The sequence below is a fragment of the Lampris incognitus genome, chromosome 18 (assembly GCF_029633865.1).
Source record: "Lampris incognitus isolate fLamInc1 chromosome 18, fLamInc1.hap2, whole genome shotgun sequence".
Lineage (NCBI taxonomy): Eukaryota > Metazoa > Chordata > Actinopteri > Lampriformes > Lampridae > Lampris > Lampris incognitus.
In genome coordinates, this window is record NC_079228.1 from 13,956,133 (window position 1) to 13,975,521 (window position 19,389).

Sequence of the window (19,389 nt, forward strand, 5' to 3'; positions counted from 1 at the left end):
CCCCACTTACAAACAAGATGGTGACAGATGTAACCCTCCCTTGGCTCAGGGATGGTTGTTCCCTCTTACATAGATGGCCTCCTCCCTATCAAGGATGTGCACATCCTCATCCTTGAAAGAGTGGCCCCTGGCCTGTAGGTGGTGTAGACTGTGGAATCCTGGCCTGACGTGTTAGCTCTCCTGTGTTGTGCCATCCTCTTGGCCAGCGTCTGTTTAGTTTCCCCAGTGTACAAGTCACGGCAGTCCTCCTGGTACTTAACAGTGTACACTATATTGGTCTATGCCAGGGGACCCGATCCTTGGGGTGGACCAATTTCTGGCGAAGCGTGTTTTGGGGTTTGAAAGCAACCAAGATGCGGTGTTTGGAAAATGTGTTTCTCAATGGTTCCGACACTACCACCACATACGTAATCACCCCTGCTTTACTCTTAGGTAGCTGTTGTCCTTCTCCTCTCTTTGATCGCCTGGTGCACTGTTTGGGTGTCTTCCTGGCTTTGACAAACGCCCAGTCAGGACAACCACACTTAACCAGGGCCTGTTTAATATGGGATTTCTCCCCTTCCCCGGCCGCTGTCAGTGGGGACGTTGTCAGCTCGGTGGTGCAGCGTCCTGATGACTCCTAGTTTGTGCTGCAGTGGATGATGAGAGTCAAACCTGAAATACTGATCAGTATGTGTTGGTTTATGGTAAACATCAACAATCAAATGTCCCCCATCACCAATTGCAATTTCAGTCCAAGGAGGAGGCTAATTTTAATTTTTCACATCCCCCCTGGTGAACTTGATGTGGCTGTCCACAGTTAATGTGGTCGGTGAAATGCGGTACGTCCTGAGATTTAACTTTGTCGTCCACAAATCTGAAGCAACGGATAGGTGGTGCCCCTGGATAGGACATCAGAGCCCTCTTTCCACTTCCTCCATTTACAGGTTGACCACTACAGATGAGACGGGGGAACCCACAGCACACCCATGCCTCTACCTATAGTACTGCTCCCTATATGTGAAATTTGTGGACTGAAGACACAGCTTCAGTAGCAGACACACTTGGTTAGTGTCCTATTGCCAGGGGTGGGGTCGTTTTGTAATTTCATACAGACTATCTCCACTGCTTCATCAACAGGCATACACGCGAAAAGAGACTTAACATCATAAGAGACCACTGTTTCATCCCTCTCCATAAAGATGTAGCTTCCCCTGACTATAATCTATGGTACAAAATTCTGTCAATAGCATTGTTCTGTTCTAACAGCTTCAGACAATCTCTCACCTTTTTCTTGTTACCACTGCTTGGATCTCATTTCAGGGGCTCATAAGTATTCATGTCGCCATGGGGCCTAAGAGTACATCTGTCACCATCTTACAATGCTGTGATTGCAAACATTCCCAAATCCTCTGAATTGCTTGGTCTGACTAATTGAACAATTGATTTCCAGTACAACAGGAAAAGTAGACCCTACCTGTCTTGAGCATGCAGCACAACTCCTGGTACAGTCTCTTATGGCAAGCCTTTTTAACATTTATTAGCTAGACGAGATATCTGCAATGACGTAATTACAGATATCTGCAACGTCATTTCACCTAGTCAGTAATTCAAGCCATCTGTAATTCAGTTTTGACTAGGCAGAATGAAACTTGCGGATATCCAAAACGTCATTTTGACTAGTCAGAATTGTTGTGCAGCAACGTCATGCACAACAAAACCTGCGAGTCGACTGCTGGGGAGTCTACATAACCTTGTGGCATCCTGGTCCACATTCTGAAACGTCAAGTTGAATTTACTGCTCTGCTAAATGCACAGTCCGTTTTCCCATAAAAGTGCTCTGGAATGGGCATCTGTATGCTTACATTTGGGGTGAGTATTGCACTCCTTCTCCCCTAGTCTCCCACATGTGGTCTTGTGAACACCGAGTGATCCATGGCCCTAAATCCTCCCACTGGGTGTCAACTATTTTGAGTAGAGGCACATGCAGTGCCAAGTTACACACCCAGTAGAGCTGGGTTACGGCGGGGTCGGCACAACTGTTAATGCACACATATAATAGTCATAAGATCACTGTCTTTCCCTTGCCTGAACTAAACTTCTTCAAACTCATCACCTTCTTCCTTACATTGGCTGTAACATGCAACTCAGAATCTTCTATGAACGTGTGCTGTGGTGACATGCAAGTATGCGCTATCTTAAGCAAATCAGAGGTTATTGATCTCGGCCCCGACGGCGACAGATCCCATTGGTATATGTACAATGGCTTGCCACACCCTAATTGTACCTACTGACCTTAGTTTCTGATACTCTGATGACCTAAATTCCTTCCTCTTGCGGCAGAGGCACAGTGTTGTCAACTCTCGCGAGACAAATAAGCATCTGCAGCTTCAAAAACAAGCCCAATACCGCTATAGCCTGTCGTGGCCTTAACAACATATATTAAACTGAAACAATTTAGAGTTTGAAAAACAAAAATAGAATTTATTTTACCAACTCGTCCAACAGCAACAAAGTATGCCTACATAGGGAAGGCAGGCATTAATCAAACTCAATTCAAATTATGACATGCATATTTGTTTGGCAAATCAGAACATTTAAACACAACATTCACATTCAGAATACAGTGGCGACATCTGTGCTATCTATTTCCAGAGAATACTGAGACTCTCCAATGTCTTTCAACAAGTCTTGGAACATGCAGGGAGCTATGACATTGCTAATAAGGGCCGTACATTTTGTGCGACGAATGCTCACGTCCTGGCCAAAGACTGACCCAACCAATTCGCCCAAGTGATCAATTGAACTAACTGCTGTATGGCAAGCTACATAGGTAGCAAGCTGAAGCTCAGCTGTGTGACTTTTGGTGGAGGGCTTCGCTAATGGCTTAGCATTCCTCTTATGCTCGTCAGCGTTAGCATGTTGCAGGAGGTCTGCATGGTGAGCACGAATCTCTGCTTTACAGTACCTACATAAACCCTTACTTTCATCACCGACCACAGTTCCTTGTCCTTCTCCCAGTCCGTGTTATATTTTTTTTCCACACTTGGAAATAGGATCTCTGACTCCCAACTGCCTCGGCTATTGACGATCGCAAGGTAAGCGCTGGGTGATTCGCTGCACTGATTGTATGCGTCCACGTCCAACGTTTACAGAGCCAACCGCGTACTGGGCAGCCTCGATGCGTAGGCGACGCGCAGGCTGCGCCGTACGTAGGCTCTGCGTAGGCTACGCGCAGAAGCCATGCTGTAAGCAGATAGTGTCAATCAACGCAGCTGCTGAAAATACACTCTGGATGTAAAAACAAAGTCGCTTATTATGTCTAAATTTAAGTAACCATAGTTTTAAAAACACGTCAAAAAAACGAAACCCGCGACTCATGATTTTTTCAAGCGACTTCAAAAAAAAGGAGGAAGCCCAAAGTCGCGTGTTATAAGCGGACTTGGGGGCGACATCGGTCGCTGTGCCACCCCCTCTGCCGATCCGGGGGGGAAGCCTCGACCGACCAGAGGAGGCGCTAGTGCAGCGACCAGGACAAATACCCACATGGCTTCCCACCCGCAGATACGGCCAACTGTGTCTGTACGGACGCCCGACCAAGCCAGAGGTAACACGGGGATTCGACTCAGCGATCCCGTGTTGCTAGGTAACGGAACAGACCGCTACGCCACCCGGACGCTTTCATCTGGTTGCTATCGGACCTTCTTCCGGTTGACCTATTGCGTCACATACCAAACACGTTAGCAAGCGGGGTTGCACGTCGAGCGGTGAAAACATGGACATGTTTACAGCGCTGTACATTTCATACGTACTCTGTGGTGACCCCTAACGGGAGCAGAAAAGTAGCAGTAGTAGCCGTAGACATACTTTACTTTTACTTACGCTTTACTTTGGGTACAAATGAGATGCACGCTATCCCTGGTGCTTATGGTGATGTCCGAAGGCAGAAGACAGCGCCGTATGCTCCTGGAGTGTTCCCACCACGGGACTTCCGCTACGCTCCGCTTTGAGCCCCCTTTACTACCACGGGCTTCTCGTACATACTGGATGCGGGTGGCGAGTGGAGGGAGAATTTTCGGATGACACGGGGTTCTTTTAAATCCCGCTTCGTCCAACTTTTCCGCCACTTTAAATAGTTCGCCATTCTGCGTTCTCCTTCCTTCCATGTACTTAAGGATATTCAACTCGTTTAGCTGACGCAACATAAAGTTTGTCTCCTCATCCTGTTACGTATGTGATTTATGTACTGTTCCTTTAAGAGCTGTGACGTAATTGTCTAGACTGGAATGTACCGGGAGTTATGGGTGGAAGAACCTGTGATGTATGGAACTGCAAGGTGACAAGTAAAGTTCATCATTGATTCAGTTCGGAGTCTGGTTTAATTCAGGTGCTAATACATGTTTATGATTAGCCTTAGACTCAACACGTCTGTCCAGAAATGCGTGGTTCCCGCTCCAGCACTCGCCATGTTGATACTACGCTGTTCGACTTCCGGGTGAAAGACCGCCGCTGGAATTTGGTGCGCAGAACGCTTCGGTCCCGTTCAATTTAGTACGATTTCAGTCGGGCTAACGCGGTTACATGTATTTCAAAAGTCCAGTTTCAGTCGGACTAACACAATATATCGACTTTTTCCAACATCATGTGAACGTACTGAGTCGGCTGTGCACGCCTGGTGTGGAGGCGGGGCGGTCGCCGGGCTCGGCGTGACGGGCTGCGGCTACAGCCCGGTGTACTCGGGCCTGTTTAAATAGACGGCAGGTTGCCGTCGGTCTGTGGCAGGTTGCTGCTGGTCTGCGGGTCTCTGATGAGCGGCTGAGACGGGGAAGAGATCCAGGTCCTTCTGTGAAAGCTGAGGACAGTAATTAATTGTCCCTCCCATATTTTTTCTCACTGTTCTTTTGCCTGTTTCTTTTCTCTGTTTCCTCTTTCCACATCATCAGTGCTTAAGATCAATTTGCCTGTTGTTGGTAAATAAGGGTTTACCGCTTTAAGAGCAAGATCTGGGGTCGGACTCTGATTGGTTGGTAGGGAGGGGCGAATGAGGAAGTTGTTGTGTGGCGCGAACGGTATTGGGAGCTCCGCGCAAGTGAAAGGAAATATTACTAAGAACTGATATATTGAACCTATGTCAACGTTTTGTGCAGCTGTGAAGAAGGATTAAATGTGTTTCCAAAGAGAGAAGACGGTGTCCTCGCCATTTTCAGACGAAGTGAACTATTGAACTGTGTTGGGTTGTACTTCGGAGTTTAGCTAGCTAGGACCAGGAAGTGACGGACAGCGCCAGCGCACTTCGGCCCTGGACCCGAAATAAATTGGGTTCCCCTGTAACTTCCGGCGAAGCTAGTCAGAAGACGGAGACAGGAAAAGGAACACTGTCCTTTTTATTTTACTTTCATGTTTTCCCATCTTATCCCTAGCCTGTAGTTTATTTTTTTGCAGCCGTTTTTTCTTCTACCAGTTTCAGGAAAATTCTCCTCATTGAAAGCTGATTACATGAGTCATCACCATGTCTTTCACACATAATTTTGAAACATCCTGTCAGACAAGACTTGTCAGTTAAAAGTTTGCTTTGTTTCTTACCCATTCGTTTAATCTGCAGTCACTCTTACCCGGAAATTTCCTATCATGACCATTCAATTGACATTATTTCCTTTGCCAATGGGTCGTCACCCCTAAGTGAATGTCATTACCTTCAGACGTCTTCACGTGGTCTTCAGTACTGCGTCCTCAGTTAAACAAAAAGCCGTATCACAAGACTCCTTTCCCCACTCCCCTCTCTTGCAACGGTCTCTTTTCAACCTCGGGAGTGATTGCGAGCCGTCCTCAGGGGAGGTAGACTTCCTGGATCTTAGGCGATTTTTCAATCGCTTCACCAGACTGGCCGGCCAGATGTAATCCGCGCAGAGTGGGTCAAAGCAGAATATGAGTTAGGCTTCCCGGGCGAGGCCCCCCCCCCCAAAAAATGGTTTTGCAATTACTTTATTCCACTCTGACATGAAATGAGGAGCGGCACAAAAATCTCTTGCAGTACTGCACTCGATTTTACTGTTCATGTACATGACGCACAGGCCCCGATCTGAGCGCACCATCTTTATAGCCTGCGGTAGAACAACGCCCATTGTTTCGATTCCACCCAGAGTCTCCTTTGTTATGAAGAGGAGGTATTTCCACCACAATGGTGCATACTTAAGTCTGTCCCTCATCTTGTCTTCTGCCAGGACCCTCCAGGACCGCCTCCCGTGACACTCACAAGGGTTTTCACTCCTGCCTCTGTTATCAGGCCCTTACCATGTTTAAACGAAGAGGCACTTTTAACACCACCTTTATGCTGGTTAGCATGAGCCCCCAGGCATCCATCCAGACAATGTCAACATCGTATGGCTGACCTGTGGTCAACGATTAAAAATAAGCAACATACATTTATATGTAAATTGCCCTCACAAGTGCATTTCAAGATGCATTTACCCGTTTCATTTCATTTACCCAAAAATGCAACGAAAGCAATAAACCAGGTCAACTTTAATTATAGCTGGAAAAGAAAAAAAACCCCAGCTATATTAGAAAAGGAATTATGGTTAAAGATTTTGAGGAAGGAGAGCTAAAAGCTATTGACATTGAATGTATTAATGGTACTATCAACCTAAATTGGTTAAGGTTCTTTGAGAAAGATGAAAACAGCCTATGGTTCCATATCCCAAGCCAAATTTTTACAACGCTTGGAGGCATCAATCTTCCTCTTAGATGTGATTATGACCTTAAAAAACTCCCTATCTAATTATCAACGTCTCATCAACGGACATTACTATATTGGAAAATGATCTACAAGCATAATTTTAGTCCCCATACCACCCCATTGTGGAACTGAAGGTATGTGGTATTTATAAATAAATACTTGTTTTATAAAAATTGGCTTAAGAAAGGAATATGGTCTGTAAAGCACTTAATGAAAAATACAGGAAACGCTATATCTTATAATAAATTTTTTTTCAAAATGTAATTTAAATTACCGAAAACAATATGATGCTGTTGTCAAAGCAATTCCACACTCTACAATAGTGATGTTTTATAACTTGTATCAAAGTAATGTACAGCCACACCTTCCTAAACGTTTGGTGAATGGACGTGATCTCATCGGTCTAAAGTTGCCCAGCACCACAATCCGGAGAGTCTTTGTCAAAGAATTATATCCATTTTCATCAAACAGAAACTAAATTTTACAATATTTCTCCAAAGATGAAGCTGAGAAATTGAGAACAAAATTCTTTAAGTTTCCAATGGCACCAAAAGTAAAGGAAGTGGACTTTAAAATTCATAATGGAATATGTCCTTCTGGAGACATTTTAAGACATGGATTTGGTTTCGACTCTAACAGCTCATTTTGCAGTGAACACATTGAAACAACAGAACGTGTGTTTCATGAATGGCAGTTTGCTGGTGCCTTTTAGGAAGATCTGCATTACTGGTTGTTTCCTACATCTGACAATTTCTCAACTAAAAAAAAAAAGGATGAGATTTTTGGTATGCTTGTGAAAGATAGAACACACGATTTGGCAATTAACACAATTATTATCCTTGGAAAGTTCTTTTTACATATGAACAGATTCCTGAAAATGCAGCGAAACTTCATATTTCATAGGGAACTGTCATTAGTTCTCATCACTGAGGTTAATGGAGAAGAAGAATGCTATGGAACTCTGAATTGATAGCAGAACTAGATCTTGCAGAGAACCCTAGGACTCCCCTCCCTTTCATTTAGTCCATCCATTATCCGAACCGCTTATCCTGCTTTCAGGGTCGCGGGGATGCTGGAGCCTATCCCAGCAGTCACTGGGCGGTAGGCAGGGAGACACCCTGGGCAGGCTGCCAGGCTATCACACAGGGCCGACATACACACACATGCCTAGGGGCAACTTAGTATGGCCGATTCACCTGACCTACATGTCTTTGGACTGTGGGAGGAAACCAGAGCCCCCGGAGGAAACCCACGCAGACACAGGGAGAAAATGCAAACTCTACACAGAGGACGACCTGGGATGACCCCCCCCAAGGTTGGACTACCCCGGGGCTCGAACCCAGGACCTTCTTGCTGTGACGCGATTACACTAACCACTGCGCCACATGCCGCCCCTTTCATTTATGTATTTAATTTTCTTCATTTTCTTTACTTTTATTTCCCCCTTTCTTTTGTTTTATGTGTTGTATGTAGAATTTAAAGATGTCAATAAAAAAAAAGTCCAAAAAAAAAATCTTTCCAACTCGCCATAAAGGATGGCTGCTGAGGTCCTGTGTCCTTTACAGGGCAAATGTAAAATAGAAGACTGACCTGAATATACTGACTATAAAACGATTTTATTACAAATTATCTGAGTCGTTAAGACAAACGGTTAAAACTCAGATTCATCAATCTATTAAAACAAACTAAGAGGGCATCAGAGTAGCGTAGCGGTCTATTCTGTTGCCTTTCAACACACGGATCGCTAGTTTGAATCCACATTATGCCTCCGGCTTGATCGGGCGTCCCTACAGACACCGTAGGCCGTCTGTGGGTGGGAAGCTGGATGTAGCTATGTGTCCTGGTCGCTGCACTAGCGCTTCCTCTGGTTGGTCGGGGCACCTATTCAAGGGGGAGGGGGAGCTGGGGGGAATAGCGTGATCCTCCCACACGTTACGTCCCCCTGGCGAAACTCCTCACTGTCAGGTGAAAAGAAGCGGCTATTGGAGGAGGCATGTGGTAGTTTGCAGCCCTCCCCGGATCGGCAGAGGGGGTGGAGCAGCGACCAGGATGGCTGGGGTAATTGGCTGGGTATGATTGGGGTGAAAAAGGAGGGTAACCCCCCCCCCCCAAAAAAAAAACTATGGGGGAAATCATGGATAATTATGACATGTAGTATTTAATTGGTGAGCATCCAAATTTGTATGGACCAATAAGCTAAATTTAAAACTACACAACAGGTTAGAGGAAGTGAGGTTAAAATACAGTTAAATACAGGAAATGACGATGTATATTCACATTTGATCATACTCCAACCATAAGAAACCACCCTGACTGGGCAACACGACAGGTCCTCAGAGTAAGATGGTAAAAGACCAGTCATCATTGCAAAAGATTATAAAAAAGAGGAAAACACAAGTTTAACATTCTTATTTTTTTTGGGGGGGGGAATTTCCCCCCCCCAATTGTATCCAATTACCCCGCTCTTCCAAACTGTCCCAGTCATTGCTCCACCCCCTCTGCCAATCCGGGGAGGGCTGGAGACTACCACGTCTCCTCCGATACATGTGGAGTCGCCAGCCACTTCTTTTCACCTGACAGTGGAGAGTTTCGCCAGAATGATGTAGCACGTGGGAGGATCACACTACCCCCCCCCCCCGAACAGGCGCCCCGACTGACCAAAGGAGGCACTAGTGCAGCGACCAGGACGCATGCCCACATCCGGCTTCCCACCTGCACACATGGCCAATTGTGTCTGTAGGGACACCCAACCAAGCTGGAGGTAACACGGGGATTCGAACCGGTGATCCCCATGTTGGTATACGCCCCAAGTACAACATTCTTGAGTTTTCTTTTTATAAGCCAAAATATTAAATTTCAAAATAAGGGCCAGGGTTTTTAGTTTTAAAGACAGACCTGGCAATGATCACAGCTGCTCATATGATCATATGATGAAAGTTAAAGTAATCACAGACATTAAAATCCACAATGCCCAGACCACACCCAAATTCAGAAGGGATAGACACCAAGGAGTTGCTGTTAGCGGCATCCAACAAACGACTCATTGTAATTCTGATATGACTTCCGGCTTGTCACACTTTTCCTCGACTTCTGCACAGACCTCCTGGCAGACTTGTTCTTGAAGATCGGAGAGCCGAGGAACTGCAGGTCTGTAAACTTGTCCCCTCGCCGGAGTTTTCTAGCATGGGGAAAATGAAATCATTCACTCTGAACCCTTTAACAGTAACACAGGTTACAAAAAACAAGCAGCACTTTTTAAACGTTTCCAAATATCTGGGACATTTATGTGTACACTCACGCGTTTAAGGAGGGTTCCTTGTAATCCACACGTATGGTAGAGCGCCGCTTGCGGGCCGCAGTTGGGGTGGAGCATCGAGCATCAGAGGTGGAGGGGAACCTGCGATAGGCTGCGGGGGACATATTGGTCACATCACACAGACTCGAACGTTTCCCTGCACGCCTGACACCAAACCCACCTGTGGAAACATGCAATGGAGAGGATTCACAGCCAGGATTAGGAAGTGAGAAAAGTGTAATACCCCATTAGAAATGAGTGGGAGTTGTGCATTAACAGCTTCAAACAGAGTGAATAACTAATAAACTGGTGTTCTGTTCAGGGGCGAGGGGGACCTGGGGGGAAATAGCGTGATCCTCCCACGCGCTACGTCCCCCTGACGCAACTCCTCACTGTCAGGTGAAAAGAAGCGGCTGGTGACTCCACACATATTGGAGGAGACGTGGTAGACCTGCAGCCCTCCCCAGATCGGCAGAGGGGGTGGAGCAGTGACCGGGACAGCTCGGAAGAGTGGGGTAATTGGCCAGATACGACCGGGGAGAAGAAGAAAAAAAAAGTGATGTTCTGACTACAAGGTAACGTTTTGTTTAAGCAGGTGAGGTTGGAGATAGTGTGTGTGTGTGTGTGTGTGTGTGTGTTTGTGTGTGTGTAAAGCCTTACAAGTCTTGTGTGTGTTGGCACGCTGGGGGGTATCGCCAGGTAAGACAGTCGGCGTTTCAGTGATGAAGTCTCCAAAGCGAGACAAGATGTCGATGCTCTCCATCTCGGCCTCAACCCCAAGGGTGATGGGGAGCAGATCATCCTCCTTCAATTCCTCTCTGTGAGGCTCTGGAACACGAGTAAACCCATAAACACACAGAGTCATCCTCCATCTTTAACCATGTGAAAAAAATGTTTTTCTAAACAATAAAACAGTGGTAGGCATGTGTCACAGAGAAACTGAAGATGTGGTTAACATGATGGGTCCAACTGGCCTTATATTTGGCCATGCAATGTGACTACTGCACATGTGTTTATTGCGATGTTGATTCTAAACCAGTTCAGCCCTACCAGAGGGTAAGATCTATAGTACACAAAGCAGATATCTGGCCAGCACGGAGAGTCACCTGTGCCCTAAGAGGTGCCAGGTGCTAGTGAATTACAAAGGAAGGGTATTGTGCTAGGGCATATTTAAATAAGATGGGGGTTACATCAGAAACAGTAGAATGGTTTGAAGCAGAGCCAAAGAAATTCATTTCAAACAGAGTATGACGAACAATAAGATGAGTGGTGGCCCTGTGGTTGAACTCTGCTGGCCAGAGGCTGGATTAGAGGTTCCAGTTATCAGTAGAGAATGTTGAAATAACCATGTCATATCTTTATGCCTTTTTCATGATGCAGTTTTATGCTTGTTTTTAGTGATGATGCCCACACTCAGATTTAAGGTTGTTTTTTTTTTAAGTTTCTAGAAAGATGACCCTTTTTGATTGAGTGCACAAGTTTGATATTCTGGAGGTTGAAATGAGGACCACCTTACACAAAAGCAGTTGATTTGTAATTGAACTGGTCCTTTTTGAGTGTTGCCTGCCTGTTGCGCATCCCTATGGCTCCTACTATGTAGGTGAGAGAGATGGCTTTCCTTTTTATCTCTGTTTAGTCAACATGAAGTCAGAGGAGGGAACCAGTATATCTGTGACACAACTTATTGCGTAGTACATAAAAGTGAAAATCTAAATGCTCACCAGGCATCTCCTGTTGTTGGGGGATATTTCCTCTCTGTTCAGTTTCTGTCGACTGACACCTTCTCCGGGTGGGGATCGCCTCAGTCCTGTCTGTGAAACTATGTCCTCTCCAGGCCTTCTGAGGTACATAAAGGCTGTCCTCTGATTCAGAAGATGTCGATGTCAAACTGGACTCAGGCTCCAGGGAACCTGGAGCTTGGGATGGTATTGGAGTCTGCCCTCTCTGCTGAGCTTCTACCTGGATGGGTGAGGCCGGCTGCTTGGTTTCAGCCTTGGCCCTAAAGGGGGTGAGGTGGACCTCCTCAAAACAGTTAAAATCAAATGTGTCATTAAAGCCTTGCGAGGTGTTCAGCTTGTCGCCCTGCGGTGAAACTGCTGTTTTCACCCGTGTCGTCGACCGGTTCCTGCTTTTGGAGCGGGCTCTGGGATTCTCCCAAGGTTTCTTTAACGGGACCTGCTTTGGTTTGCGGCCCCTCTCTTGTCTGTGTGGTTCTGGTTCTGGTTTGGGTCCAAGCTGCTGGGCTTGTTTCCTGTGGGGTTGCTGCTGGTTAGTTGATTGGGCTGGTGCTGGCTCTGGTGTGGACTGCTGGAACTCCTCTGAGCAAATAGGCTTTGCTAGTTCTTGCTGGGACTGGCTCTGGGTTCTGTCATCACTATGAATCGGACTCTCTATTAATACCTCCATGTCCTCCGGCAGATCTCCCACAACAGCCTCCAGGGGCATGACAGGGTACTCCTTGTTCAATAATCTCTGCTCCGGCACATACTGACACCTCCTTCTGGTTCGGTCTGCCTGCTGACGCCTCACACCCACTGTATGTGGCAAGATGAGCTGTGTGCCACATTCAGTTTGTCCCAAATGTTCTGCTGCCTGAAGGTCTGCGAACAAAAATAAATAAATAAAAAGAAAGAGAAAGAGAAGAAGGTAAATCTGTTACTATGTAGAAGTTGGTTAAAATACACCAGTGTTAAGAGACAGGAATACCAATGTTTGTCAAAATGTGATTACACTGGGGCGTCCGGGTAACATAGCAGTCTATTCCGTTGCCTACTAACACAAGATCGCCAGTTCGAATAGCCGTGTTACCGCCAGCTTGGTCGGACATCCCTACAAACACATCTGGCCGTGTCTGCGGTAGGGGTGGGAATCACAGAGTAACTCACGATACAATACAATACGATGCTATCAACGATACGTTGCCCATGATAACGAGAGTATCGGGATACAGTGATTCTGCCATATACATTGCAAGACAATCATCTACGACACCATCACGATATCTGTGTAATTGAAGAAGATACCCTTAAAAGGGCAAAAAGCGGGCGTCCGGGAAGCGTGGCATTCTATTCCCTTGCCTACCAATATGGGGATCACCGGTTCGAATCCCCGTGTTACCTCCGGCTTGGTTGGACGTCCCTACAGACATAATTGGCCGTGTCTGCTGATGGGAAGCCGGATGTGGGCATGTGTCCTGGTCGCTGCATTAGTTCCTCCTCTGGTCGGTCGGGGCGCCTGTTCGGGGGGGGAATAGCGTGATCCACCCACATGCTACGTCCCCTTGGTGAAACTCCTCACTGTCAGGTGAAAAGAAGCGACTGGCGACTCCACATGTATCGGAGGAAGCATATGGTAGTCTGCAGCCCTCCCCGGCTCGGCAGAGGGGGTGGCGCAGCAGACGGGAGTGGGGTAATTGGCCAAGTAGAATTGGGGAGGGGAAAAAGGAGGAGGGGCAAAAAGCAGGACTTATGTATTTATTCACTGCACTGTGGTATCAGTTTCATAGAACTGAAATGAAACAATGTACAACAAGGTGCATAGTCTTAGTGACTCTTGCACGTGCGCGCGCACGCACGCACACACACACAGATTGACTGCAACTCACCCATGTCCACGCGTAGCATCATTCCAATGTAAAAAAATATTCCTAAATTGGTAAAAGGCCTAACTGCCAAAAAGCATAAGAGTTATGGGGTTAAAATGTTTAAAGGAAGAATACAACTATGCCTCACTAAAATATTTTCAATCTGTGTATATTAACTTTACAGAAGGAAAAAAAAAACAACCCCAAGTACATTAATGCAAAAAAATACATATTTATCTCTCAAAATATAATAAACACATATTAAAAAGTACACAGCTTTGCTCTCGTCTCTGCATACAAAGCTGCACTAGCTTTTTCAGTGAAATATTTTCGACTCGGCATGTCATACCCTGGTTCCAGTGTTTGAAGCATTCGGCGAAAACCTTAATTTTCGACTACTGTATGGGAGAAGGTCCTTGCAAATAAACCCAGCGATAGACTCAGTAATACTGGTATCCCTCGGGATGTAAAGGAAGCTTTGCTGTAAACATCGTCAGCTGACAAGGGTGACTTCCAGATGTGGTCACGTTAGCCGTTTTCTCCACGACAAGGTCAGGATGATGATGAACAAGGTGGCTATGCATGTTCGTGGTGTTGCCCGTGTACTTAACTTTCACGAGACAGTTCTTGCATATCGCGTAGTCTTTATCGATTTTGTTTGTCCCGTCAGTATTGTAAAAGCCAAAGCGGGGCCCAGACTCTCGACTTGAAAGATGCCTCTATGATTCGCTTTCTCCCGCTGTCCACCATTTCTCCCGCTGTCTGCCATTTCCCCCGCGAGTTTCTTCTTCTTCACAAGTTTACCCTCACTCATTTGATAGCACCACCATGAGGAGTCATGAATGTGATGTTTTCGTGTGTAATACAAACAACTTATTAAACAAATGCGGAACTTTACTGGATAAGCTCAGATTCAATGCATACAGCCGTACCGTGAACTACTGTCTGACTAACTCATTTCGCAGGTTCTGCCTCACGTAATGTATGACTGCACATGACAGCAATACGTCACTGTCGTAAATATTAATCACTGTAATGTTGTACATATCCGTAAACATTGTGACTCTGGTAAGTCAAACACGTGGGGGAATCTGTTTAGCGCGCCTGCATATCTTAATAAGAAATATCGATATTTGGCGCCAGAGTATCGATAACGTATCGCAAGAGGAAGTAATATAATATTCCCATATTGATATTTTGTCCCACCCCTTGTTTGCAGGTGGGAAGCCGGATGTGGGTATGTGTCCTGGTCACTGCACTAGCGCCTCCTCTGGTCAGTTGGGGAGCCTATTCGGGGGGGGGGGAACTGGGGGGGAATAGCGTGATCCTCCCACACGCTATGTCCCCCTGGCGAACTGCTATGTGTCAGGTGAAAAGAAGCGGCTGGTGACTCCACATGTATCAGGAGACATGTGGTAGTCTGCAGCCCTCCCCGGGTTGGCAGAGGGGGTGGAGCAGCGACGGAACGGCTTGGAAGAGTGGGGTAATTGGCCGGATACGACTGGGAAGAAAAAAAATAAAATAAAAAAACTGACGTTCTGACTACAACGTAATGTTTTGTTCAAGCAGGTGAGGTTGGAGGTAGTGATAGTGTGTGTGTTTGTGTGTGTAAAGCCTTACAAGTCTTGCGTGTGTTGACCCGCTGCTGGGTATCGCCAGGTATGACAGTCGGCGTTTCAGTGGTGGACTCTCCAAAGCGAGACAAGACGTCTATCCTCTCCTTCTCGGCCCCAACCCCAGGGGTGATGGTGGGGAGCCGATTATCCTCCTCCAATTCCTCTCTGTGAGGCTCTGAAACACGAGTAAACCCATAAACACACAGTCATCCTCCGTCTATACAGACCATGTGAAAAAAATAGGTGATTTTCATTTTTCTAAACAATAAAACAGTCTGGTAGGTATGTGTCCCAGAGAAACTGAAGGTGTGGTTAACATGATGGGTCCAATTGGCCTTATAATGGCCTTGCAAGAGGGGGAAATGGGGGGAATAGCGTGATCCTCCCACACACTATGCTCCCCTGGGGAAACTCCTCACTCTCAGGTGAAAAGAAGTGGCTGACAACTTCACATGTATCGGAGGAGGCATGTGGTAGTTTGCAGCCCTCCACGGATCGACAGAGGGGGTGGAGCAGTGACTGGGACGTCTCGGAAGAGTGGGGTAATTGGCCGGGTGCGAAGAGTTGGGTAATTGGCCGGGTGCTACTGGGGAGAAGAAAAAAAAATCACAAAAAAAAAAGTGATCACACTTGTCCCAAAACCTGGCATGTGACTCCATGAACATACCTGAACAGACTGCTAGGGTCTCACTCATGACGTGCTTCTCATTGTTTGGGCTGATCTGCTTCCTCCTGGAAAATTTGGAGCAACATTGATGGTTACAAAAGCTGTCATAATGGTTCAATGTTTCAAAATATCTCGTATGAAATATACCTGGACGAATCCGCACAGTTTGACGATTCACTGGGGCGCTTGACAGATTCCCTCTAAATTTACACACACAGAAGGACAGAGATGTCAATTTTTTACTGTTATGATGACATTAAATTGCTCAAGGTTTAAAAGTGGATTGTTTAACAGACTACGGTTGTAGGCCTAACCTAAAGAAGGGGACGTTTTTTATGCAACCTTATGGATTATGACCACAACGTATTTCTACCTTAGTCCTGATAAGCATAAACAAGGATCCAAGCTATATATACACACACACACATATATATACATACATACACACACACACAAACACACGAACAAATTTACTAAGAAAATCATTTGAATGCATGTGAGTGTGGCATGGTGAGTCAGGACATTGCCTATCATCTGGTGGACTTGGATTAAAGTTCATTTGTTGGCAAGTATCAGCCCAACCTGAGAGTCCTTGAACGAGACACAAATTTCATAACGGTGACACGGACTCTGTTCTTTGCCTATTTCTTTCAATCTAGCGTCTTGATGCATGCTCAATAATCCAGGTAAGGAAATTACAGAAAATTGAATCAGTTCATCTGGAAACGTTTATCGGGGGAAACATTTCCTCACTCATCTATGTGCCTTCTTCAATCTCAACTGACTGCTGGTATCGCCAACCTTATAAACAGCACAGTTGCGTAACAACCTAACCAACGATCGATTTCGTAATCAAATCGCCATGACCATTAACTAGAGTTATAATGGCCATGTGTACCATTCAGAGGATTGGGGAATAGTTGCAATCACAGCGTTGTAAGATGGCAACAGATGTGCTCTTAGCCCCCCCCCCTCAGTTCAGGGATGGTCGTTCCCTCTTCATATAGATGGCTTCTTTGAATCCCCATTCAAACCAGCCTTCCTCCCTATCAAGGATGTGCATATCCTCATCCTTAAAAGAGTGGCCACTGGCCTGTAGATGGGTGTAGACTGGGGAGTCCTGGCCTGATGCATTAGCTCTTCTGTGTTGCGCCATCCTCTTCAACAGTACATTTAGTTTCCCTGATGTACAAGTCACAGCAATACTCCAAACACTTAACAGCATACACTAGCATATTGCTCTGTTTGTGCTGGGGGACTGAAGCTGAGACTGAAGAAGTCACTTTGATGAGTGATGACATGTTTCTCCCAATAAACATTGTGTTCGGATGAACTGATTCAACTTACTGTGATTTCCTTACCTTGACTGTTGAGCATCCATAAAGACATGTCAAAAGCATGGTTTCTTTGATGAGTTTCCTCAGTTTCCAAATGAACCGATTTAACTTTCTGTGAATTTAAATCTAGTCTTTCTGTTGTGGCTTTCAAGCAAATTTGAATTTTCCATTGAGATCAGTGTAATGTTCCAGTTCCATTTATTAAAATATATTATTAACAATACTGCTTCAGCAACACAGTTGCTAGCCTCACCCTTGATGCACTGGCCAGAAGCTCCTGTTCATTAATTTTCCTTTTGAGCATCACCAGGTGGAAGAACAGAGTCTGCTGCTCCCTCCTCAGATGCATAATCACGTCATTTGCTTGCCTCACTTTCTCCTTCTCTTCCTGCAAGGCCAGAGCCAGGGCCTTGTTGTTGAGCTGGACCCCCTTCAGAATTGTATGTTGATTGGCTTTTGCTGAAAGTTATCAAAGACAGGGAAATATTGGCTTAGTGTGAAGCAAAAATCCATCATCAAATCATATGGATATCATCAAGACTATGCATATCTTGCATTTCGCAGTTACCAGTGCATCACCTGGTTGCACTGGTACATAATAGTGTCTTTCTTACCGATCTGTCTGTACCAAGCTGGGTCCCAGCACACTCTCTACAGAAGAGTCTTTATGCATGCTCAGTAATCCAGGTAAGGAAATGACAGAAGGTGGAATTTTTTTCTCTTTTTTTTTCTACCCCTTCTCACCTTCAGCTACTATACTATATCCCATCCATTCATTATCCTAACCGCTTATCCTGCTCTCACGGTTGCGGGGATGCTGACGCCTATCCCAGCAGTCTTTGGGTGGCAGGCAGGGTGACACCGTGGCCAGGTCATTACAGACTGTACTATATTATACTATTATATTAAACTCTTCTTCTTTCAGCTTTCCCCCTGTTTTTCAGGGGTCGCCACAGCAGATTTCAGTTTCCATCAGGACCATGTGAGGGCACAGCACCAATGCTGTCCGTTGTTAATCCACGCCTCGACCGATCCGTTATGGGCTTGTGAATCCGCATACTGATTTGGCAAAATTTTACATCGAATGCCCTTCCTGACACAACCACTAACCCTGCGGGCGGGGGTACAGGTAAAGCGCCTGATGCCATCGCAGTATTCATGGACTTGCGCCCATGCCTGTCGCCGTATACCATTACATTATACTATAATAAACATATTAAACAAAATATCACAAATATCATACACTGATGTTAAAGAAAAGGACATAGCTCAGCAAGGGGGGGGGCTTATGGCCATTACTCACCACGGGTTGTGTTTATCATTGTGGTCCGACCGCTTCTGGGCTTTGAAGCACTTTCCAGCCGTTTGGTCATCTTCTCCCTCACCCTCTGCTTGATAACCTCCAGACTCTGCTGGAAGGACTTCTTCTGTACCCGGTCTTTCGCCATGGTTTACGGTCACTGGCCTTCAAGCCTACCTTATCCAAAGTCAGCAACACAACGGAATGGCGACGCTACCGTTGTAGCTAACGCTAGACGAAGATTAGCATAGGTACTCAAGTCTGCGATGTTTAATAAAAAAACTGTAAAATGCGGTAAATGCAAACTACGAAAGCAAATTGAAATGTACGACGTGTCCCCAAAAAGCCGTTTACAACATGGTTAGATGATTTTAAAAAACGATATTCAACTTCAACTTGTTTAACTCTGCAGGTTGATATTCGAATTGTTCGCCGCGGCCGCTGATTGGTGGAAACGTCTTGTCCTTACGTCACTTCCCCTATTCGTTTCCCCCCCCCTACCACAGGATAGCGCTAAAGTACAGAACATAGACGTTGACGTCCCAGTTGACCCGCCGGCTCTTTCTTGTCCGTTTATCGTCGTGTCTTTCTGTCTTAAACAAGTTAAAGGAGAAAACAACGGGAAAACACCAGTGGGAAATATGGATAGGCCATTTCCTTTTTGAAGAATGAATAAAAATCAAAGCTATAGATACATCGTTTGATATCAACTTCAGGCTACGTCACGCCCAAATTGCTCTATAATTTACTGAACGCTCCCAAATGACTCAATACTTTATTATAATGACAATAGCTGCAGGTGGACGGAGTCCAGTTATTTAGTTTTATCCATCTACTGCTCAAAGGCAATATGATAGGATGCTTCAATGGCTTTCT

General features: G+C 45.7%; 1 protein-coding gene and 1 long non-coding RNA gene across 2 annotated transcripts; both read right to left on the reverse strand.

The window, feature by feature from the left end:
* Positions 1-9,403: 9,403 nt before the first annotated feature.
* sgo1 (shugoshin 1) lies at positions 9,404-18,661 on the reverse strand. The gene is made up of 9 exons (XM_056297969.1): positions 18,517-18,661; positions 17,467-17,672; positions 16,024-16,076; positions 15,877-15,941; positions 15,214-15,384; positions 11,732-12,610; positions 10,671-10,838; positions 10,014-10,191; positions 9,404-9,893 (listed from the first exon to the last, which is right to left on the reverse strand). The coding sequence occupies exons 1-9, from the start codon at positions 18,659-18,661 to the stop codon at positions 9,734-9,736; spliced, it is 2,025 nt and encodes a 674-aa protein (XP_056153944.1). The 3' UTR covers positions 9,404-9,733.
* On the reverse strand, positions 15,352-16,075 carry LOC130129062 (uncharacterized). The gene is made up of 3 exons (XR_008811949.1): positions 16,024-16,075; positions 15,877-15,941; positions 15,352-15,384 (listed from the first exon to the last, which is right to left on the reverse strand). It is a non-coding gene; the product is annotated as an uncharacterized LOC130129062 (long non-coding RNA).
* Positions 18,662-19,389: the final 728 nt, after the last annotated feature.

Coding starts and splice junctions, on each gene's coding strand:
- sgo1 (XM_056297969.1), bottom strand. CDS start 18,661: ATGGCGAAAGACCGGGTACAGAAGAAGTCCTTCCAGCAGAGTCTGGAG. Junction 17,673..18,516: donor AATGATAAACACAACCCGTG/GTGAGTAATGGC, acceptor GATAACTTTCAG/CAAAAGCCAATCAACATACA. Junction 10,192..10,670: donor TGCCAACACACACAAGACTT/GTAAGGCTTTAC, acceptor ATGTTTCCACAG/GTGGGTTTGGTGTCAGGCGT.